We start from the raw sequence: 24,563 nt of genomic DNA on the forward strand, positions 1-24,563 counted from the left end.
GCTTTGGACTGTGCACATGTTATATACTGTTTGGGTTTGCCTGCTTGTTGAAGTGTGACCTAGAAATATGTGATCTTCCAAACAATTTGGTAAATCAGGCATCAGATCTCTGACTTGGTGTTATTCATGTTGAATTAGCTGTGCTGAGTATTTTAATGGATGCAGCAAATTAAGTAGTCTTCCAACACAGTCTGACTTCTCTGTGACTTCATGCTTAGTATAAAGGACTGCACGGTTTTGTTTTCTCTGGAGCTGTTGTCAAACTTTGACACTTTCATTATGTTTCAAACTACTTTTGCCTTCCAAAGATATTTCATTCTGGTCATGTGACAATTAAAAAAATTTTTAAACTGAAAACACCCATTATGAGAAATGGTGGCCTTGTACTGGGGAAGCAGTCAGCTTACTGCAGCAGGATAAAAAAAATCATGGCATAGTGGGACATGTGCTAGTTTGTGTAATTGGAATTGGTTTTATATCCTAAATGAATCTAAGGTGATACACTTCATTGCCAGAGCTTGAGTTCTTGTTGTTGTGATGGGAGCAGGTAGAAGAAGAGATGCTTTTCATGGTAGAAGACTAGAAATGTCTACCTAGGAGTAATTAATGTTTTGGTTTTGTTTTCCTGGATTTCATTGCTGATATTTTTAGTCTGGGAAAGTACTTGGGGCACGAAAGTAGGTTAGTTTATTTGGAAAGATCAGGCATTTAAATTGTCAGAGCTTTGATACGTATTTGAACTCCAGAAATAGAGAGGAAGAGTGGACTGTTTAGATCCTCTGTGTGATCCACTGTGACTGCACTATGGAGAAAAAAATCCCAAAATATTTATCTTCCCCTGAACAATGGAATAATCTAGGAGCCTGTATTAAAGAACAGCACCTGTTTACCTAAAAACTTGATGTTTGAGCTGGTCTTTCTTTGAAATAGATTAAATGCTTTAAAACCGGATTGTGAAAGTGACACACTGTCTAAAATGAAACTAATTTTTTTTCTTTATCTAATGGTTTGTGCAGGTCAAATATTTTAAAAATATTATGTGCACATAGTTATTGTTTAGCCAAGCTATAATTTCTAGAACCTGGGCTTTTCTACTGATTTGCTGCTTTTGCTCATTCTAACTTTTGTGCAGAACTGCAGAATGTATTACACGTAAGGAGGGAGCCATGCACAGAAGGTGTCTGGGAAAGAGGGCAGTTGCCTCCCTGTTTCTAGGCATGTTATATCTTCAGCTCAAATTCACAGTGGTAGTTGTCATCATACTGTTGTTCCACATTTTACTGACCAACCCCTCTTTCCAATAAAATACCATCATTCTTGATTTCTAGAATAGCTCTCCTGTGGTTATCTGTTTCCATATTTTGCTGCAGGTCTGGAAAGCAGTATGAACAAAATTTCCAGTGGCTGTTGTAAGAAATATATGGCATTCCCATTTCTGGATAGAACAGAAGCTCCTTAGTGGAGAAAATTTCCACTGTACTTAAATGCAAGATGACAGCAGCTGAAATGACCAATGATAGGAATAAGGTTAATCAACCTGCCTTGAGCTTCCCTGTAGGAGAAATATTCTCCAGCAAATAGTGTTTTCTTTAAGGAGAGATTCAGTCTCCTCTCTCAATTCTGACACTATTGTTGACTAACAGGCTAAGGCAGCAAGTGCCTAAACCCATCTGTAACAGTCCTTCTATTGCAGTGCTTCATTCACCAAGAAAGAGTGATCCATATTAATTGGAGTCCATGATGTTTCTCAAGAACTCTTATCAAGAAACTCTTTAAAAGAATTTCCTTAAACTTGTCATTGGGTTTTTATGTATACTTTTGGGTTTTGAATTGAGCCAACCAGTTTATTCTGCAAGTTCTGTAGCAATACCTTGTAAGGAGACCATTCTAACCTGAATGTGTGAAGTTAGAGCTGTGTAGGAAAGGATACAATTCAGTATGACTGTAAACAGTGCCTGAGACCTTTTAGTTATACCAGGTCCTACAAACCTCATCAGTGTGTGCTTGAGCTAGGCAGCACTGCTGTCCTCCTAAAACACAGGATGTAGGTACAGACAGTAATTAACATGCAGGCAGAAAAATCTTTATTCAGTGTGTAGCATAACCTGTGTCTATATGAGTGGCTAAGTACCAGGTGAAGCTTGGGCTGGAGCCTAGGTTTCACTTCAGATGCTGTGTGTACTCTTTTCTGAGCTGTAACTGTTAAAGCCTCCTTGAGATCCTTAATTGCTCGTCCCAGCATGTGGAAGTCACATCAAGTAAACTCCCGCTGCAGGAACTGTATTCCCCAAACTATTTGATACTGCTTTGCATGAAGTTTTAGACATGGGCTCTTCCATTTTTTTCAGGAGACTGCACCTTATTGTGGCACTGAAGAAGAGATGGAGATTCTCTATTGCTAATTTCTAAACAAAAGGATAGTAGGCGTGTATAGTTGTCATGCCTTGTTCTGCATAGCATTGGACCAACTGAAACAAGGCTGAGACAATTGCAGCCACACGGGACAAAACTTGCAGTACAGAGGTGGAACGCAGGAGATGTACTTAATGCTCTTTTGTAAAGTGCCCCTTAGCAGACTTGTGACTGTGTGGTTCTGCAATCACTGCATGATGATGGTTTTGTTGTCTGTAGCAGATGCTAGAGAAGATAATCTCTCTGGTATCTGTCATTGACTGATTTTTGCCTTTCTCTACTGGTTGCTTCCCCTCTACTGATTTTGCTTCCCCTTTTTAAACAGATGAAAATATACTTTATGTTAGTTTATCTTCCAAGAGAAATGTAGGGATTTGTAATTTTATAATTTAGACTATACAAGAGAAGAGAGATGTAAGCCCTTCAAAAACAAGGACATTGTAAGTCAGGTTGATGTTATTATGGTAACATCTTTCTTCTTTAGCAATGAAGCAGCAACCAGTGTAGAAAGCGTGAAACCATTTCCTTGTCTCTAGGATGATCAGTTTTTAGTGGCCTTATGTTTGTGTAGTGAAAGTAGAATGTTCAGTTTTAGAAGACTGGACAGGATTTTGAAAAGCATTGTAAGTGCATGTTTTCTTACTTTTATAATTCTAAGTGTGTTTAAAAATAAGTTTTCTCTTGCAGAAAAGAAACCAGTTGCAGGTAAGCAAAAGTTTTCTTAATTCTATTGTGTGATATTTTGTACAAAGGAAGATTAAAATAGTGTCCTCTATTAGCACAACTGCTTTTACTCCAGTGTGTTAAGCTCATAGTATTTGGGAATGTTCATGTTTTTATGGGAGGGAAATAAAGTGATGATATAGGGTTTTTTTCTATTAAACTCTGCTTTATCTTCTGTAATCAAGACACTATAAAATTACTATACTGACTTCCTTTGATTTATGTTCTTTCTCTTTCTTTCTGCACAAGCACTCCTATTTGGACAGGGAAACCTCCCTCCTTCTGAGAAACATTGCAGGAAAACCTTCTCATTTGCTGACCAAGGTGATGCTTCTTGTTTCCACCTGTATGTCACTATTTCTATGTAGAAAGAATGCTTTTGGTGTGTGCTATGCTTCTCCCACCCCTGCCTGCCCTTTCCAGAAACTTGTGCATTTGCTTACATGATTTTCCTTATTATCAAAGGTGCTTTTAAAGGCTGAATTTTATTGTTTGTTTCTGCAGATTTATCAAAGTGTTCAAGTTCTTGACAAATATTTAATAGCTATGTCAGCAGGTAAAATACCTTAGCTGAAAAGGAAGTGTACTGAGCTGAAAGTTCTTTTGTTCCTATCATAACTGTGGAAAATATGTGGGACTTTTCAGTACTTTTAAAAGGCATTACTACCTTAAAATAGGTTCACTTACTGTATCAAAGATAAACTGTAGTTAAGTAATGGGATTTCTTTTTATAACATTTTGAATGTTGTCTTAATATAATGTGGGGAGAATATCCTAGTAAAACAGTGGTCTAATGAGCCAGGTATGTATGAATTCTGATTGTAAATTCATTTTCTTCACAGGAAAGAGGTCAGTAATGTACTAAGAGAGCACAAATTTTTCTTAAGTCCAAGAATTATATTTTCAATACATATTTCCTTCTGAAACTAGAATAGGAGGGATGGAGCAAGCTGTAAATCTCCTTGATGAAAAGACAAGCTTGGATGAAGAACAAACATACGGCTTTATGTAGTTCAGAGAACTTTGAATATTCAGTGGCTGAGATGTCAGATGTCTCTCATGCTACTACCTATTGCAAACTGTTCCTTGGGTTGTTTTTGTAAAATAGACCCTCTAGCGGAGAAACCTCAGGCAAGCCTGAAGCATCAAAATGTATCTTGGCAACTTCAAAACAATAAGAATAATGCTGGGCATAAGTAGTCTGTATCTAGCAATAAAAGTTTAGAATTAGTTTACTGCTTTTTCTTAAATACCTTAATATTCTTCTCAAAGTGCTCAACATCTATTCTGACAACAAATTCTTGGTCTGTCTTCTAGAGGAGTACAAACAGCCAAAACCAAGTAATCTTCTGCTCTTGTGATTGTTTTGCTTAAAATTTAAGTCCATACCTCCTTCTCCCCCCCCCAATAGCTCCTTACCCTGCTGTGCCCCCAACAAAGCAAACAGCCACCAAACCAGCAAATCTTGACTCATTGCAGATAGATTAACAACAGCTGTGGCACAAACAGAAACCATAAGTTTCTCTTTCATCTCCATGTGTTTTCAGATCCTCCCTTCTGATTGTTTGTATGTGGGGTGAGTGTTGGTTACCATATGGAACTTCAGTTTAAAAAGTGCATAAAATTATCCTGTTATGTCATATGACCATGGACCAGCTCATATCAGTGATTCTGATAGACTCCTGAAGTTAAATGTTTGTGTTTATAAATCTTTGTGTTGCCTAATTAGACTTTGTAGCCCTTTGATTCAGATGCTTTTGGTAAGGTTGCTGATTTTCTGAGGATAATGTTGTTTGTTCAGCTTGGGACTGTCTCAGTGCAGTGGTGCCCTGTACTTCTGACTACTGAGCACACGGGTCTGGTGTGGATACTTACTGGTTCTCTTCTGACCTCCTGCAAACAAATTTCTTTAGTAAAATGATAAAATGGAAATCCACTTTGCTGCTTAGATCTCTTCAACACCTTAGATAAACCCTGTAAAAGTGAAGCAGTCCCAAGAAACGGAGCATTTCCTTGTAGCAAGGTGTTAGATAAGGTAACTGTAGGATCATGTTGCAACTCTATGCTGGTGTTCCTGGTGTGTCAACTATTTCTTATTATCTTACTGTTTCTGGTATTCTTTCCTTTCTTTGATATGTCTACCTCTTATATTGAGACTAGAGACACTTTGGGGGGAACAACAGTACCATTTTTGTCCTCTGGTAATATAACTGATGGTAGAAATTCTAGTCATGCACTAGGTTCCCTTTGCACTACAATCATACGCACACAGTTCCTGACACGGTGTAGGGCAGATCTCAGCACAGAAAATGATGTATTAGTTTAATGATTCATATATGTATGCCAGCATCTGGAGGTAAAGGAGTCATGTAACACCTTTTCTTCCCAAATATTTGGTACATCATTCTTCTTTTCATGTTGATCTGAAAGACAAATATTCTTCTTAGGAATGTTGATTCCACTGGTTTGTAAATTTTTGGTTACTGCACACTAATTCCTTCAGACTTTTGATTAAATAAGTTCTGATGTTGGCTTCATGCATCTTAGATCAATCTGATTCAGATGTTGTGTTCATTCTTGAATGAAGCATCTGTTTGAGATTTTTTTTTTAATGCAGTTTAAAAATACAGCAATTCATTTCTAATCTGCAAAGGATGTAAACACAGTCTGAAAACTCCAACCTCCTACAACCAGTTTTTGAGGAAGCTGTGATGGCCACATCTAGAAACCTGAAAAAATTATATAGATGGTAGTAGCAGGATTTTGCACAATGTTGAAGTTAAATAATGAAATTTTTCTTCAACAAACTATTGTGTACTAACCTGCTGTGATCATTGTAACATTCCTGTGTAGTTTTAATATCACCTTTTTCTTTTTTAGTATTATAATTATATTATATATTCTATCAATATAATAAAACATAATTTATATATTATTTATAATAAGCTTGTGGTTACACTGTTAGACAATCAGCCTATGTTCTGAAATCTGTTTCTACCCTGTTCCGTGTATCAGTTGAGCTTTTTGTCCAGCTAAAACTTGCCAGTCAGTCATAGTGTCTCATCTGTTATGTTGTAGTCTTCTTTCCACTCTCAAACTTCCTTACTGTGATTTCTAAGGCCTGTTCTTCAATCTGGTTTATTTGGTTTTTTCTCTCCCCTTTCTTGCTTTTGCGTGGTCCCAGATCCCAGTACCTTTTGTTCTATAACTCTTTGCCCCAGTGAGAAGCCTGGCCTAGAGCCATTACAGACAGGGTCTATTCAGGGGCGAGCAGGATGATAACGTGGTGCAGGTTGCTTCAAGGGATAAAGAACCAGTGAAACTCCATTGGATTTTTTTCTTCTTTGCTACTAGCTTTGTCAAATCTAGTTCAAGTAGTCTTTCAGGGAGACAGCAGAATGTATGTCTCAATTGATTAATATTTTATCTGCCATCCCTTGAAGCATACCTTCTAAAGGGCACAAAGTCCAATTTGAGGCATTAACCAGTGGTGCACCTGAGAGATAATACTGGGTCCAGTACTTTTCAACATCTTCCTTGGGGATATGGATGATGGGGCCTTCTTTGTGCTAGTAGACTGTGGGGGAGAAGATCCCTTCTGTGGGAACTTGTGACAAGAGCCGGTGTGACTTTGAAATGCATTTAAAATGTAACTGGTGCTTTCCAATTTCCATTCAGAAGCCATCTCTGTGTTTGAGTTAGGCTTCTAATAGCAAAGAGTTTGTGAATGGTGCACAGAAGTAGAACAAAGGAAAAATATGGCACTACCCCAGTGTAGTGTCACTGTGATATTTAAGACCTTCTCAGGTGCATAATTCTCAGACATAACCCCCAAAACAATACTACTGCTTCACATCCATTTCCGTGTTTAGTAACATACTGCAGTATGGTGACAATGTCAGGAATATTCCGGAGTATTAAGTTGGAAAGGAAGAAGGAAGAAATGTGTGATGAGTCTACGTTAGGGAGGATGAACTCCTCACCGGAAAAAATGACTGATGTTCACTCACATGTAGTGAGCTTTGAAAGAGTCATGTCTTGCTTCCATTTCTGCTTTACCCAGATATAGGTTATTCCAAGTTATTTTGAGAATGGCCAAGAACTACTACTGTAAACACAAGTTCACTGTTTATAAATGGACTGTGCTGCTATTGCCACAAAATGGTTTTTAGAGTAGGAGTGTTCTGCTTGTCCTAATGAGTTTATCAAGAAGACCTGCTCTTTGTATTCACACATTTGGTTTTTCCCTTCTAGTGCTGATCACATACACACTTGTTCTAGTTTTCTTTTTAATAATAAATAAAAGCAACCAACAGAAAACACTTCATTAATGTGATTAATATTCAGATTGATATACATTAAACATGGGGCTAATAAAGATGTCTTGAAGTTTTGGGGAATTAGGTACAAAAGGAGATGTCAATATGGTGTTCTCTGGCAGCAGAAACCTCTGTTTCAGTAAAAGCTCTTTAAGAAGGACAGTCTTTGCAAGACAGGCGATTGCCTTTCTACCTGAGGCTAGACTGTAGCTGGGAAAATAAACAGTGGATACCTGCTTTTAGTCCTTCAGAAGTCAATGCTACTTATGTATTTAGTTATCTTCTTATCTGCAGAGAAGGAATTCAGACAAAAAAAATCAAATATTAACAAAAGAAGAAATTTCTTCTTCTGTGCATCTTGTGATTTGTGTATCTGCCCTCCTAAATTCAGTGAGATGTGGACTTTCTTACCTAGCTTTTATCATTCAATTACTGGATTTCCAAAGTACTGTAACCTTTCTTAAGTGGTTCCTTCCCCCCTTTTTTTTCCCATTCTTTCTGTGATCTCTGTAAAAGGATTCAGTTAATGACCCTTTAAAAATGTAACATGAAGCAGAAAATAAAGTCCTAGCCTAGAAATGTGAGGCACAAAGTCATTTCAGCAAGGTCAGCTTTGTCACTGCATGCATCTTGCATATTTAATGCTAAAAACCAGCTGAAATTTCTGATAACTGCATATTCAACTGGAAACTGGGGCAGGAAATTGTGATCGTCATATTAAGGAAATCTTTATTTTTTGTGTGTGTTATTCTTTATGATATTGCACTGTAGGCTAAAGTTATCGAAAACAATTCTGGTATAAAAATGCAAAGAAAAAGGTCATTAATTTAAGACCATCGCATTGCAGAGACGTGCATTTTCCATTTTAGTTCACAATGTTAGAATATTTTGGATTAACAAATTCTCAATGTAACTATGTTGCCATGTATTCTTTACATCAGGTGTGATGTCCATAACCAAAAGTAATCTTGGCTCAAAGCTTTAAAGTGCAGGTGTAACAATACTCCCAAAGTAGTCCTGTTAAAGTTAGGAATTTATGTTGCAATTTGACCGCTACTATGTGTAGCAATGATGTGTACTGCTACTAAAAGAGCAGCAGTAGTTTCCTGCCATTGGTGGAAATGACACTGCTTTATGTTTTGTGGTTTTCTGCAGTGTATGTGTATCTCCTTTGATTTCCGAAGCATGTCCATGACCGTAAAGGTGGTCTTACCAAGGAGTGGATTCTGCTGAATCTTTCTGCTGTGTCAGTTTTCATCCAGATCAGTGTCTGGGTGGCCACAGCAGCACTGTTAATGCTGTCACTGAACACTAATGCTGTGAGAGGGAGGCAGGGCAGTGGCCACATCAGGATTTACCCTGGTATGGACCACCTCTGGTACCCCCTGAAGGGGCTGCTGTTCACCTGTATTTCCATGACCCTTCAGCAACTCATATCACTGTTGCTGGTGTTTACTAGCAAAGGGGAAATAAATGCCCAAGTTCAGTGTGGTTGGACTGTATGTCCTGGCCTTATTACTTTATGGTGTTGAATAGTTTAAGTTGCAGTCAGGTATTTTTGTCATCTGTCACCTTTCTCCCCGTGCAGTGAAAAGGGTTGTTAGCTCAGAACAAGCTGATGGATGGCTCATGCTTCCTCCCGCTGAGAACTTGTCTTGGTTTCATGTACATGGGAGGAGAGAGCCTGTGTTTGTGTCTAAGTGCAGTTTTGGGCTGGCTTTGATGTGGAGGGGACTGTTTTCTTGGGCCATTAGGAGAGAAATAGAAGAAATTGTTGTGAGTTTTGATGTGAGTCCTGCAGTTATTCAATTATTTTATGAAATCATCAAAATAGATAGTTCTTCCTTCTTTTGTGATATCAGCAGTGATGCAGCAGTGGCCTGAGCTCTAACTATAAAGCAAAACTTGAATAGCTTAAAATCCTTGACTACTATATGCTTTTAGAAATTTTAAATTCTTGCTTCTTTTCCTCTGTACGTTTCCAGTAAGTAGATTCAGACCTTTTTTTATAATTTGTTACTGGCTAAAAGTGGTTCTTATTTTGTTAATTCTAGTTCTGGGGTTTGTTTTGTTGTTGATTTGGTGGTTTTCTTTTTTTAATTTAAACTGACTTTATTAGAGTTTAACAAAGTATAAGAAATCCTGATCTCTAGACCCACATAATATTGAGTAGGAAATGAAAAGTTATTGGTAGGCATTAAAACAGTAAATCCTCAAAGTCTTTCTTGATCTACATATTTATTTTTAAAAGCATTTTAGGGAATGATGGATTATAAACTTAGAGATCACCAAAGATATTTTAGCTGTGTTGGCACAGGTATCTGGGAGGCTGCCAGCTGATTCCTTTTGCTTGCCCTTGTGTTGCTGCCTGTGCACTGTGGTGCAAAGTGCTCCTGTGGGGTTTGCTGTCGGCGGTAGCATCACACAGGTGTGCAGTGAAATGGGCTGGAAAATCGGGCTGCTTGACTTTAATGAAGAGCAAAACCGAATGTGCTGTCAACCTTTTTAAGGCAGTAGAGGTTTATGGTTGGGTTAATGAGCTTTTTTAAATATGAATGAGTTTCTCCAAATGTATGATGAAATGAAGTCTTTTGGTTTTGCTGATTTCATAATGTACAGGTGCATGGCATCACTTCTGGAAATTTTACAAGTCTTTAAAGCCTTGCTTTTTAGCAATAATTTATCTGTACAGAATGAAATGGTTAGTGTTAAGGAATAAGAAGAAAAATGATTCTTAGTATCATGGCACTTTGTTTTTTATAGAATGCTAATCTGATTTAACCTTTCTAAGCTATATGACACCATTGTTATTGTGAATAAAAAGCTGAGGTTCCCTGTAGATTAATAGAAGCTGTGTTCCTTGGTAATTCAGTTCCCAGATAATGTTTCAGGCTCACATTATGTCTGCTTGTGTCAACTTACTGGTTTATTTTATTGAAAAGAACTACGTTTCTCTCAAGACAGTATACTGTCCTGCCTAGCTGATGTTTTTTTCCACTGCATAGGATGGTCACAGGATGTGAAGGACCAAAAGCTACTGAGTAAGACTGCAGTAAATAACAAGAGAATATTCTTTAGCAGTTGATAAGAATATTAGTAACTCATTGAGAAGTACAAAACTTAAACACTGTGGATTTCAGAATAGCTAAATCTCAACTTTTACAAGAAAAGCAACCATCTAAAGACATGGCAAAGAAACCACGGATTACATTTGTACAAGAAAGCAATGGAGAACTAAATGTCTATGAATGTTGATAGGCTGTGCTGCTTTGGATCTGAGGAAAATTTAAATTTTTCTTTCTTAAAGAGATTCAATATTTTGGAGGAGGTTTGCTTATTTCATATATTTGTTTGTTGTGCTAGAGATTTTTATGATGCTTTTAGATATAAACCACAGTGAACATCCAGAATTTAAGATTGTGGAAGCCTGAAACCTGCATATGTCATTTTCAAAACAGTGGTTGCTTGTTTAGCTACATGTTTCAAATGCAATTTCAACAGAAATATCTGTAATCTCAAACTGAAAAATTTATGTTGCTAGTCTTAAAATATACAGTTTTCTTTAACATCAGCAGATAGATTCGTTACCTGAATTTTCACTGCATTTCCAGCTGTAACAAAAATAGATTACTTAGAAGAGCAAAAGAATGCTCGTTTGCGTTTTGTGTCTTAAAATACTTAAAGGAAGGAGAAATACAGCTTGGATTTAGTAAAGCTAAAGGGAGCGTTGAAGCTTCTTACTGCAACTGGATTGACTATTTAAAGTCTTTCAAACTTTGTAGTATGGGATTCTATTTATAGGATTTGTTTTCTTTCTTTCTGTGTGCTGTTAAATTCTAATACTTCTCAGTGTGCTCTTTGTTTTATGTCAGTCAACCAAAAATCTATTGAGTGTACTCCATTGTCCACTCTTGTTGAATGTGTATTGTCCAGACCTATGACTGTAAAATATATGATTTGCTAAAATATTTGGTAGCAATGCACAAGGCTATTTACAGTGTGGAAGAACAGAGAAATGCCAAATGTCTATAGAAAATATGTTCCTCCAGTAAGTTCTAATGGCAATTGTATTTTTAAATGTTAGATAATAATACTTCTTGTCTTAAAAAATAATAGTCTTCATTGTCACTAAGAGGATTTTTGGGTGAGGAAATCAGCATTTCAGTTCATGTTTTAAAGCATGGTAGCCTCAAAATTAAATCCACTGAAACCAGACTGAAGTTTGCGTTAACTGGAATTGTGTGTGTTGTGTCCCCCTAGGAGGAACAGGCTGCTAAACTCAAAGCTGAGAAGATTAGGGTTGCATTAGAGAAGATTAAAGAAGCACAAGTGAAAAAGGTAAGTTAGTTACATTGATTTATAAGAGCTTTATTTTATTCTTTTTCACTTGGAAAATGCAGGAAATTCATTTCTCATTTGTGTCTATTACCCTTAAGTTGCCCTATATAAAACCTCTAGTGTTCTAATCTAGAGTGGTAATGTGGTTTCTGATCTAGGCTGCACCTAATCAAGAAAATCCTAGCATATGAAATAACATTATGTTTTTCTTAAGGAATAGCTTGTTTTGCAGCTAGTGCACATTGAGAAGACTTTGCCAACTTCCACCCAGAAGTGAAATGAAGGTCCAGCCTCCTGAGATCATCCTTGCATATTCTGCAGTCACACGTTTAAAATTTGCGCCTGTTTTCTTTACAAACCCCTTCCTATTATGCACAGCAGGATTTGCCAGTGATAAATGGAAAACAAGTATTCCAAACTAAAAACAGGGATTACCAAGTGGAGAAACTCTACTGACATTACTTGATGTACTCTCAAAAAATATGGAGTTCCCTTAACATTTAGGATTCTTATTTTGCAATTGGATTTTTCAGTAGCTTAAAATGCCTTTTACATTAAATGATTGTAGATGAAAAGCTAAAAACTGCCCTGACTGGAGGATGGAAATTAAAAAGCCAACCAGTATATTACAACCAGTAGATTTTATCTTTTCCATCTGAACAAGATGTAAAAATGGAAGCATAATGATTGACAAAAAGAATCTGTTGTCTTAAGTTTTTTGATTGGTTAAAAAAATGGTTGGATTTTTGTTTCTGGACAATGACCTCTTTAAAATGCCTATGAAAAGCCATTGTGTTTTAAAAGTAGATTTTTTTTCACACTACCGCTTCATATTCCCCAGAAAAATAACATTTAACATAGGTATATTGTTTACATAATCATCATTTTTAGAAAATATGGACAAAGGAGGCAGAAAGCTTGAACTGCAAATCTGAAAAATTCTGGTTCTTTGTAAGCTTCTGCAGAACTCTTTTGTTCCACCTACACATTCAAGAAAAATTGTCTCAAAGGCACTTTATTAATCAGAACAGGATACTTTGGCAGGAGGGATTTTTTTTTTCCTCCGTAACACACAACTAAAGCATGTTGTCATTGTATTGGAAAGACCTTTATGTTTACTCTCTTATACTGAAGGAGAACAGTATCTTGTTGAGTGTCTGTGATACAAATATCAAACCATCATCTACGACTTCTCCCATTTTGAGGAAGTGTTTTGATTGAACTTAATGTTTTATGCTAATTGTAAGAAAATCTTAGAAGAATAAACAAGATCTAATAAACAACCGTATTTTTATGTGAAATGTGGTCAATTAATCCTTCTTGTTTTCCTAATTTTCTGCTTAATAGTTGGTGATCAGAGTCCATATGTCTGATGACAGCTCAAAAACAATGATGGTGGATGAGAGGCAGACAGTGAGACAAGTGTTAGACAATCTGATGGACAAATCACACTGTGGCTACAGTTTAGACTGGTCATTGGTGGAAACCATCTCTGAATTGCAAATGGGTAAGTAATAATTACAAGTATTTATAATTCTTACCTATTAATGCAACAGTTGTCTATATCCTCAGAGTTGTTTAAACACTTGGCTTCCTAATGTTCATCATCCCGTTCATTAATGTAGTAAATGCTAATTCATTTAATGAAGCTCATGCTTGACTTTGTTTCAGAATGATCTGGAAATTATTTCTTCTTTCATTTAAAAAGCTTGGCTAAATTCTTTGGTGTGATATAGTAATTTTACTAATGTCTAGTCACCAAGCCTCTTGGTTTTGATGATTTCTTCACCAAAGAAACAGATAAGGGATAAAAACTTACCGTGCATCTTCCTCTTTGTAAATAGTATTTTGAACTGATAGCTCTTATTGCAAAAAGCTGTCTTTGTTTTTTCCCTGTTAAATATTTGAATGCAACAAGCAATATTCCTCTAAGAGCAGTTAAAGCTCCTTTGCACTGCATTGCACATACCACAATCTAAGTTGTTCATTTAGCCAAAGGATACAGCATCTGAATGGAAAAGAAGGGGAATGGGTAAGGTGCACCTTACCCATTGACTTTGATAAAAGAAAAACCCAGAACTGAACCCAAATATCTTTATTTCAAATTACAATGAAAATTAATATTTCCTCCCTCTTTTGGTGAAACCTTTTCTATATCAGGTAGCATAGCATGTTAACATTGCTTATTGTTAGGGGGGAAAAAGGGGTTGCTGTGGGGTGAATCTTCTACCTATCCAATGAAAAATAACATCTTACTAGGCTCAAAAACTTACAATTTTAATAAACCCAGTTCTTGTAATGACAGTTGATGTGTTTTGAAAGCTATCCACTTTCACTAATGAGGCTGCAGTGAGATGTAAGTTTTTGTGTCACAGTGCTCTGAAGCTTTTTTGTTTTGTTGTTCTGTTAGGTGATGACTTTTTTACTTTCTTGGAAGACAGTATTACTGTGTTGTTGATAGAGCTTGAATTATTTTGTGGGAGAAAATCATATTCTGCTTTCAGGTGCAGTTGAAAGGTCAAGCAAGTCCCAAATGATTCTGAAAAATTTAATTTGCTGAAATGCCACTGTATGGCCCATGTGAAGAGGGAACAAATTGCAGACAGCTAGCTTCTACTTCAGTGTCTTTGAAAGGAGGAAAAACTTGGTCTAGTGGCTTCCTGAAGATGTCTCCTTCCTTATTTATTTTAGAATGAGAAATTTCAGCTATTTCTCTACCATTTCAGTAAATTTTCCTCTTTTTTCCTTAATCTGTTCTCTTTTGCCTATTTTCAGTATTCTGAAGTGCTAGTACTAGTGTACTAGTGATAAACTATTTCAACAGAGAGTCGAAGTTCAGAGTTCTCAGGAGCCATTGGTAATACATCATTTATTCATCAGGAGAGATTATAAGAAGTGGACAGTGTCAGTTTTCAGACCTCTTTACAAAACCCCTACTAACCATGGGTATTCCACATTTCATAGGCATTTTGTTTTCCCTCTAATTGTTGCCCATTACTTTTTTGATACTTAGAGTCAGATAGTGATTGGGGATGCAGTAATAATTTTTATGCTGAAAAAGCTGCCTAATACATTCCTCTGGGGGTTGTGTAGACCAGAGTACATATAAATGTGATAACCTTCTTATTTCTGCTCATAAACTTTGGAATATCATCATTGGAGTCTGCAGTGTTCATGTGGGATGGTAGGCTTTGTCAGATTAAAAAAACAAAAACACTTCGTATGTTGCTGGAACTCTAAGCCTGAAGGTACAGAAGTCAGTGTTGAATGACTGTATGTGTAAAATTAACCCAGGCATGTCTGAAAGATGACTAAGTTCTTTTAGTTTCTTAGCATAAACTTCTTTCCATTGTAGTAGACCTGGAACTCTATTTTCTCTGCATGTATGCCTTGTCTCCTAGATATGACCACAGATTAATTTATCACAAAATGCAACATATTCAAATGTATTTGCTCTCTTGTTATTGCTGCAGAAAGGATCTTTGAAGATCATGAAAATTTAGTTGAAAATCTCCTGAACTGGACAAGAGATAGTCAAAACAAACTAATGTTCGTGGAACGTATAGAGAAATACGCACTTTTCAAGAATCCCCAGGTAAGCCTGTGGTTCATGTTGAATGCGTGTGTGACTGATTGCAGCTTCTAACTTTTTTTGGTAGCATTCTTTTCCATTCTTTTTATGTGTTAAAATGCCAGGGAACTTTACACTTTGGCACTGTGTACATCTGCAGCGTTGTTGGCACAAAATCAAGTCCATAGCGGATAACTGAGCTGAAGCAATCTGTTTGCAAATGTGTTTGTGGGTAGTTTTAATGGAGATGAAGGCAGGCAGTTTCATGGGATTTACACTCATACTTAGTGCTGCTCAAATATGTAATTATGCCGGAAAGGTGTTGACAGATACTGCTAATAGTAGTGGTTCTCCACTGTGCATTCTTACATTGCTGGCAAGAAGGGGAAGACAAAATCTAAGAGAATAGCTTCTCCAGGGTCACATGGCAAATGAAGAGAAGGGAGCATGTGTCCCTGTGGAAGTTGGGACCTGCTACTCACCTGTGTTTCCTGTTCTTGGCTAGGAAACCAAAGACCCCACTTCTCTCTCAAATGGCTTGAAAGACTTCTCTCAAGTGATTTGATATCTGGAAGCAGTTCAGTATTGTAAGGGAGTGGAGAAAAAGAAACAGATAAGCAGGAAGTTGTTCTTTGAAGAATTTTAATTGAAAAGAACCGGATATCATATCAGTTGATCTCTCTCTTAACTCCTAGCTAATGTGTTCCCTTTTGGGGTTATAGATTATTTTTTATATCTGTATGGCATCTGTGTGCTAATTTCTTGGATATTTAAACTGGGTATCAGTTTTGTAAGCTCATCCTTTTGGGACAACAGCAGAGTACTTGATTCTACTTCTTTTTCAGCAAGAACTGAAAACCAGGTCTTGAATTCAAGTGCTTTGCACTGAGGCAGCAAAACTCTACGTCCTTTTTAAAAGCTTGTGGTTGATACATTTGCTGTCAGTACATATGGTAGGCTGTCAACAAGGAGGTACCAGCGCAAACCAAACATTTCTGCTTGGTTTAAAATATTGAACTGGCTCAACTTTATGAATATTTGGGGTTTTTCCAGTATTAGAGCTAGGGGTTAAGAAGATTATGTTTTCCATTGCCCTAATCTTTTCCAAACTGAATAAGAGTACAAAACTTATTAAATAAGATATGGTACCTGTGCATACTTAGATTCCCTTTAAGAAGATGAGGAGTATTTTATTTGGTAATTCTTTGTGAAAAATAAATATTTTTATTCAGCACAACTGTCAGGGCAAGATGGAACAAAGTACATTGCTTCTGTGTGTGCTTCTTTGAATACAGAAATAATGGCAGTATGTAACAAGTTTAAAGATCTCTGGGGTTTTCTATATTTTTATTGTGGGATTTTCAAGTTCACAGTATTTTTATTTTTGGATGCATTGTAACAGACAGCTGTTTGATTCATGGAAAATTAGGACAATGTCGTCGTGAGGCTGTTAAGAGTAGTATGGACTGATTGATAGTTCTGGTAAAGGTGATTATAAGTTAGATCAATGTATTATTTAGCAGTCTGACAGAAAGTTTCAGTTAAACTGCAAAGTTTTGTTTAGTTCACACATTGTTCTTAGTTAATAGCTGGATTTTTTCTTACTGCTGCAGAAAGGAGAACAAGAAATATCATTTGGCTTGATTTCAGAATGCCTATAGAAATACTAAGCTTTCTTTTGTTACAGAACTATCTTCTGGGGAAGAAAGAAACCTCTGAGATGGCAGACAGAAATAAAGAGGTGCTTCTAGAGGTAGGAATGCCAAACCAAAAAGGACATATTGGTCATTGGTCATTTTGGAGCTTGAAGCTAAACTCCAGAAGGTTGTGGTGATTGAAATTGATGGACGGGGCTGAATGTAATTGTGGAAGACTGTGAATGGAATGTGTTATATTTGAGATAAATGGCTATTTTCATGTTACACTGTTTCAGATGTAATCAGTTAATATAAAGTTTCTGTATTTAGTTTAGTATCCAAAATACCATACACAGTGATAATCAAAATGAGGTTGCCTGTAACTAGGGCTAAAGCTAGTTGACATTTGTTGAACTGTCACCTGGGATTTTTGACCTCTGGTGGTAGAGATATTTTTTAATAGTATTTTCCAAATTCTTATTTCCTACAGAATTCTATAGCAATGGTTTTAGTGACTGGTCTAAGTTAATATTTTAAATTTTGTTAGTAAGCAAAGTAGTTAAGAATTGTTTCAATTACATTTAAAATAAAAACCAAGTATTGAATTTTTAAAAATGAGTGACAGAAAAGTAATTATATCAAACATATTAAGCAGTTTGCAGAACCATGGACATGGAGCAAATAAAGCAAACAGAAAGCATGGCCTTCATAAGCTGAAAACTGAATGTTTTTGTGACATGGCTGAAGTGCCATAGGTTCCACTTGATTTCCAGAATAATGGTTATGATTGACGTAGTCACACAAAAGTAAATATTTTGAGTATTTAATTTTGGATTGAACTTAATACAGTTTAATTTATTAGTAGCATATGCATGTTCTTAGTATATTGTTAATACTGTGGATCAAAAAGATGCTTGAAGTCATGACATGCAGAGAGTTGCAATTCTACCGTATTCTTTCTATCTTCTAGGTTTATTCACAAGTCTCTGTGCTGCATATTAATACGGAGTGTATTTAAAGCATTTTTTTTCTCTGTTAGCTCTTTATAAATAGAACCCTAACAGAAGTTCTAGTGTTGATGGCAGTTAGTAGCAGCAAAGTACTCCTGGAATGAATTATAGCTGTAGCTGATGGATGTGCAATTAGGTTTTGTGGATGCTTACACATATGAGGCTGTATCTGTAGGGTGACCTCATGACCTTAAAGCCAGTAAAGCCATTGGGGGCTCTATTACTGATCAGCAGTGGTTAGAAAATCTTTTCAGTAACTGCTGATGGTTTTTTTTGTCATTGTTGCACTGAGCCAATACTAAGGTGCTAAGCACCTTATTACTTCTATGATTAATCTGTAATTCATACCACTGTGTGAAAAAAAAGAGCTATGCCTGTTATGTGCTCATTCCTTAGATAAAGGATTTCAGTCATCAAAAACAAACCAGTGCATGCCCTATGTTCTGTCTGTTTCCCAAACCACTGTTTATCGGCAGGAATGTTTCTGTGGAAGTTCTGTAACTGTGCCAGAGATTGAGGGAGTTTTGTGGCTGAAAGAGGACGGTAAGAAGTCTTGGAAGAAACGTTACTTTCTTCTTCGGGCTTCTGGAATCTACTATGTCCCTAAAGGGAAGGCAAAGGTATGCTGTTTTAAAGCAATTTCCCTGAATTGTTTATTGCTCGTAACTAGTGCATATGAGACTTTAAATTTTGACTTAGCTGTGCCTTTCCTAGTGCCACATCCTTAATTAAAAAAGCTGACTTTATCATGGAAATATGGTGTAAATTGCTGTGGCAGCACTTGTTGTGAAGGATATAACCCCAAATTCAAATACAAGAAGACAAGTGTCTGCTTTTTGAGTGAGTTTACGGTTAGGTGATCAGAAGTACTTGAGGAAAAATTTTTGGTGGAGCTAAGAAGCTATCTTTTTCTCAAGCATAATTCAAATGGAGGACCAAATGGCACTGCAACTGCCAATCGTGGAGTATCAGACCAAATCCACAATCAGTCTGAATAATTTCAATGGGTTTAGTTAGTTCATATAAATGGGATTCCTCTTGGACCAATTGGTGCTATGTTTTTTGAAACTGATAATTACAATACCATTTCTTCAGTGGCACTGCTGTTCTGTGTATCGATAATGAAAAGTAAATAGAAAGCTGCTGCAAATATATCAGAGCTTCAGGGCTGAACTACTGTGAGTTCAAGTTGTCCATGAATTCATCAATCTCAACAGCATCAACCGATTCCCCAGACAGGAATTCCACCTCCCACACAGCTGGCAATGAAGAGGAAATCTCTGTCAGTGCATCAGCTCTCTTTAGAGTTGAATACGTGCCAGATGTTCTTTCCACAACCTTTTGCTTTGTTAAAACAATCTGTATGGAAGTAGCCTGTTGAAATTCTGTGCCCTGCAATCACTGCCAAACATCTTTAGAATTCTACTCACAGTCACACTGGAATTTGGACAACTTGATTATTACTGAGATTAAATGTAACCAACAGCTCTTAACTTCCTGGTCCACCAATCATATTTACTTTCTTCTGATACCTGCTCTGATTGCACATTAGTAACCCAGTATAAAATGTCAAAAGGCCAGATACAGACAAAACACAAAAAACAGACTGAATTTGAAAAAGTGTGTGTTGGTTAAAAATGAAGGTCTGATGCAAGAGTTTATGTGTGGCTGTATCTCCTTCTTGTATTGGTAGTTTTCAAATCAGATGGAAGCTAATATTTGACCTTAACTAGTCCTTTTATTAGTACTGGATCTTAACATTAGGCTGATTTTGTCAGTGTGTGGATTTCTTCTAAAGATATTTTGTAAATGACTATTTTTGTTTTTCATAGGTCTCCAGGGATCTTGTGTGCTTTCTACAGCTGGACCATGTCAGTGTTTACTATGGGCAGGACTATCGGAACAAATACAAAGCACCCACAGACTACTGTTTAGTACTAAAGGTAACACTGCAGCAATGTGGTATACCTTGAATACACTTTTACTGCTTCTGAATGCTTTTCATTTTATTTTACTCTAGTTCTTGTATACAACATGAACAGTTAGTGAACAGTTGTCACCTGTTCTCTGTGCTCCTCGTGACTTTGTGAATGTTTTCATATTGCCCTGAAGTGTTTTATTTCCAGACTAATGAGGACCAGTCTTATTTAACTGTTCATCATACTCTAAAACATACACTAAACTCTTCCATTTGGCAACCCTATACCTTACATCAGTTGAGGTTCAGTGAGATAATATCCTTGAAATGCTAACTCTGGGGAGTTGCCATCTTCTCAGAGTGTAGGTCCAGAGCTGGGCAGAAATTTATATTAGACATTCAAGTCTACCCTTGTTGCCCAATCTGAAGGAAAGGGGATGCTGTAAAGGAAGAAGCTTCTGAGTATAAAGGACAGGTAGAAAGAACAAGTAGCAAAAACTGTTATAAAACTGGTGACCTGATCTTAAACTATGAGAATAATAACGTGAGTACGTCAGGGTTAATTGCATCAACACATCTCCCAGTTTCTCTTGACTCCCACGCAGTGCTCAGAATGGTGTCAGTTCCTGCAAGATAACTGGGTACAAAGCTATTTTAAAACACTGTGTTCACAGCAAGTAAAGTGTCATCATGGATTTGAAAATGGTGCCAGTAGCAAGAGATGGTTGTAGTTGCACTTTTCCCCTCCCTGATGTGTAGCTCATGCAGTGGTGTACATGTCAGTACATTACACTGGTTAATGTATCTGGAGTGTGTGGCTGTCCACTGCCTGGAAAAGGATTTCGTCTTCAAATAGACAGGGCAACATGCTTTTGAGCCCCCTCTATGGTAGACACTGAATATTAAATATGGGACATGATATTTATGGAGAAAGCACACAGCTGAAACTAGAAGTATTTTCCATGTTCTTATAGGTCATTGATGCAGTTAATTGAATGCAGCCAAAAATGTCAGTATTTGTAGGTATTTATAAATTGCTTGAAGTAAATTGATTTCTTCTGCTTACATGTCACTTTCTGTCCATATCATTTGGACTGGTTGATAGTGAATTATTTTTTCAGACTTGTTGACCTCACAGGGTAAAACAGACTTAAGTAGATTTTTTTTAAAAAAAGTATTGCCATTCTGAGCATAAAATTTGATGGTAACATTTTCGTGTCTTCATTAATATGTCAAAATTGTCCCTTAAAGTAAATTAATGGGGTAGTCGGATAACTTACACAAAGTGAAGCTGTGTTTGCAGTGTGGAACTGATGAATCCCCAAATTATTATCTTAAACAGGATTGAGTTCTGCCTTCCTCGATTATTATAATGTTACATCAATGTTTTATATTAGTATGAATGTATAGAAATCACACACAATTCTTTACTAGAAATACGGTTTTGTGCTGCAAAGATTCACTACACTGGGCAGTATCTCCCAAAACATGAACATGGACGTGTTTTGGGAGAGGTGAATGGCAAATACAAACTGAAGGTCCGATTCTCACTGAAGTCCAGACTGGATTTGTCTTTGTCTTTGTCTTCACTTCCTTTGTTTATATCAAAACTTACGCTGCTCCAGCCAGGTGCTGTGCTATTGTTAAATATAGCATTTGTGTGCTAATATTTGATAATAACTCTTTGGTCCTAAATGATAGATTTTTGAGAGGTTCTCTTATTTCTATACAACCAAATTTTTGAACAAGTCCAGGAAGAAGGTGTTTGTTAGCAAAGTAATTGTGCTTATATAGACTCATTACACAACCTGTATGTGAAGGAGGCTAGAAGTGAAAAATGAAAGCAATTATCTAATATCATAAGGAGGTCTGTTATATATATTCTGTTTATGGAGATAAACATGTTCTGTTCATATGGATATAATTGTGTTGAGAGACAACAGGATAAAATACTCTGAAAAGAGACAAAAAGTCCTTTGATATATGTTTCTGAGAGTCTTCAGTAAAACTTAAATACCTACGATCATCTAGCAAAACTCTATGTCACTGAACTGTAAGCTAACAGAGGAAATGATAAAAACCTGAGTATTAAGAGTTGCTCCAACAGCTGAGAGATATGTAACTTTTACAGCATGGACAGGAAACAACTGAATAATCAATCCATCCAGAATGATTTCCAGTGTCTAACTTCTGAAAAATATGCATTTGTTTCTTGTCTTCTGAATTTATAAATACAGCATATTTTCTTTTTTATACGTGCATGTGGGAGAAGCAAGTATTTTAGATGATAGCCCTGTATCAGTACAGCAGGAACCTGGAAGGCTCTACAAGCTGAAAATGGAATTATGCTTAACAGCATGTCATTTAGGGAGTGTTTGTTTCCTTCTAGTTTTTTTTTTGATGTGACAAAAAGGTGAAATGTTGGTTGTCTCCCTCAAGCAGTGGGTTAGTTCAGAGGTACAGAAGGCTGGTGTAGGTAGACAGTACTAAAGCCCTAAAATAATGGAAGACTTGCCCTTTCTTAGTGTTTCAAACCTGAAATCGGTGCACACTGGACACACTACCAATCCATGTGTGAAGCAATCCTCACTGAAATTCACCTCCTGAAATAGTCTGAAACATTTTTAACTGGGTTCGAATGCAGACTTCTGTTGAAGAGCTTCCAACATTAAGTTTGTCTGTATAGACCTCAACAACTTTCCTTGCATTCCTAGCTATTAAAATGTTGATGAGAGTTAACAATTTTTCTGCAGCATCCTCAGATCCAGAAGAAATCCCAGTATATCAAGTATCTTTGCTGTGATGATGTAAGAACTCTACACCAGTGGATCAATGGCATCCGCATTGCTAAGGTAACCTCTAGGCAGTCGTGCACTGTTGTCGCGAGGAGTTGTCATCACCTGTTTAAAACTATTTGCAGTTACTTAGCAAAATACATGTTAAATCTAACTTCCCTCTGTTTAACTATTCTGAACATGAACTGTACAGTCTTCTTAGGTATTTCATGCCCTAGCAAAAATTATTAGGCTTTGTTGTTATAATAATTCAGTAATTGGGCCCTTTCTTCTTGTTTCTGCTGCACCCCTGTCACGTGGCAAAGTTCTAACTGCCATGCATCATGCATAGATTTTAGCCAGCTCTCTTACAGATTTTAGAAAACAGAGTTGTTTTCTAAGATCCCCAGCTTGCCTTAGTTTATTAATTGGACCATTTCTTGCTTGACACTATCTCTTCCAGCATAAATAAACTGTTTTTCTTTCTCTCAGCAATTCACTAATAAAAAACCCCCAAAATATTGCCTGAGCTCCTTTAACAGAGAGCCTGTTGTTGCTTTCTGGAAGGGAAAAAGCATGAAATAGAGAAGCCAGAGGTGGAGCTCAACAGTCTGAAAAGCGTACACAGACTTTATACAGTTGTTAAATTTGTTTGTCGTTTTGCTTAGTATGGGAAGCAACTATACATGAACTATCAGGAAGCATTGAAGAGAACAGAATCGGCATATGACTGGACTTCCTTGTCTAGCTCCAGTATCAAGTCAGGCTCCAGCTCATCTAGTCTGCCAGGTAATAATGTGATCTATCTCCTAATACAAAGATTTAATTACCTTTTTTATCATCTGCTGTCTGGACACTTCAAAAGAGAGACCATTGCAGGAAGTGGACTGTTTCTCCAAAGTCTTTTATGCTATGTTTAGTCTAAACCACTGACTTTATGTTTAACATAAAAACATGTAAATAGTGATATTGTTATATTACTTGCAGTAGTGTATGTATTTGAAACACATAGTACTTTCTTGTTCACCTCCAAAGAAGAGTGTTTTTCTGATACTGAGAAGAGGAAATGTCATTTTGAATTCCCAGTTCCTCTATGTTTCATCTATTGGAAAAATCAAATTTATGTTATGATGCATAGAATGGGCATCTGTAGCTTTTAAGCTGCTTTTGTTGACTGAAATATTTGAGATTGGAAAATGAGAGATAGTCCCTCTCCAAAGGCAAAAATCCAAACAATCTCTTTAGAGACAAGCTTTAAAAATACTGTTTCTGTTCCTATGTCAGACTGTACCTGTCTGCAGTAATGTGCTCCTGTTTACCTCTCAGCAGGACTGGGACTGACTTTTTGTAGGACATAACAGTTTAAAAATTGAATGGTTTATATAGTGTCATTTCACTGTTCAGAGGTGACTGATGCTTTGCCAGGTTGTTCTGAACCCTCAGGGGCTGGATTAATTATTGAAAAAGTGCAGTAGAGTGTGAGTGTTTTGTCCACTGCAGACACAGGTCAGGAAGTAATGCTACTGAATTGGACAGGTTCAGAAAGTAGGCTGTGAGAATGAGATAAGCAAGTTCAGCCTCACTGGGAAGGCATCTTTTCAGCTGTGAACTGTAGCTTGCCAGGTGTAGCAGTAAATTCTTGGTTATTGACAATTTCTCCATCCAAGTTGGGTGTTTTTCTGATCAAGTGTCTCTTGTAGGGAGCTGAGCCACAGCCACCAGCCATGAGTGCTCTGCCAGAGCTGCATTCCAACCTGTGCCTAGATGCTCTTTTTTTCCTAGGACAGTTTGGGATTACACAGAAAGCAGGTACCAGGCTGAATAAAATGGTCTGGCAGTGGCTGCTGTCTTTTCAAGATAT

General features: G+C 36.9%; 1 protein-coding gene across 7 annotated transcripts in view; it reads left to right on the forward strand.

Annotated features, from left to right (window-relative positions):
* RAPH1 (Ras association (RalGDS/AF-6) and pleckstrin homology domains 1) overlaps nt 1-24,563 on the forward strand; it is a 197,532-nt gene that overhangs the window by 164,412 nt on the left and 8,557 nt on the right. For all 7 annotated transcript variants that reach the window (XM_027678366.1, XM_027678365.1, XM_027678367.1 and 4 more), the window contains 9 exons: nt 3,385-3,459; nt 11,715-11,792; nt 13,140-13,299; nt 15,266-15,387; nt 17,051-17,116; nt 18,487-18,630; nt 19,843-19,953; nt 22,682-22,780; nt 23,371-23,491. In XM_027678366.1, the coding sequence (XP_027534167.1) occupies nt 3,385-3,459; nt 11,715-11,792; nt 13,140-13,299; nt 15,266-15,387; nt 17,051-17,116; nt 18,487-18,630; nt 19,843-19,953; nt 22,682-22,780; nt 23,371-23,491 (976 nt within the window). The remainder of the gene's footprint in view (nt 1-3,384; nt 3,460-11,714; nt 11,793-13,139; nt 13,300-15,265; nt 15,388-17,050; nt 17,117-18,486; nt 18,631-19,842; nt 19,954-22,681; nt 22,781-23,370; nt 23,492-24,563) is intronic.

The sequence above is a fragment of the Neopelma chrysocephalum genome, unplaced genomic scaffold, assembly GCF_003984885.1.
Source record: "Neopelma chrysocephalum unplaced genomic scaffold, ASM398488v2 Primary Assembly neopelma1_44, whole genome shotgun sequence".
Classification (NCBI taxonomy): domain Eukaryota; kingdom Metazoa; phylum Chordata; class Aves; order Passeriformes; family Pipridae; genus Neopelma; species Neopelma chrysocephalum.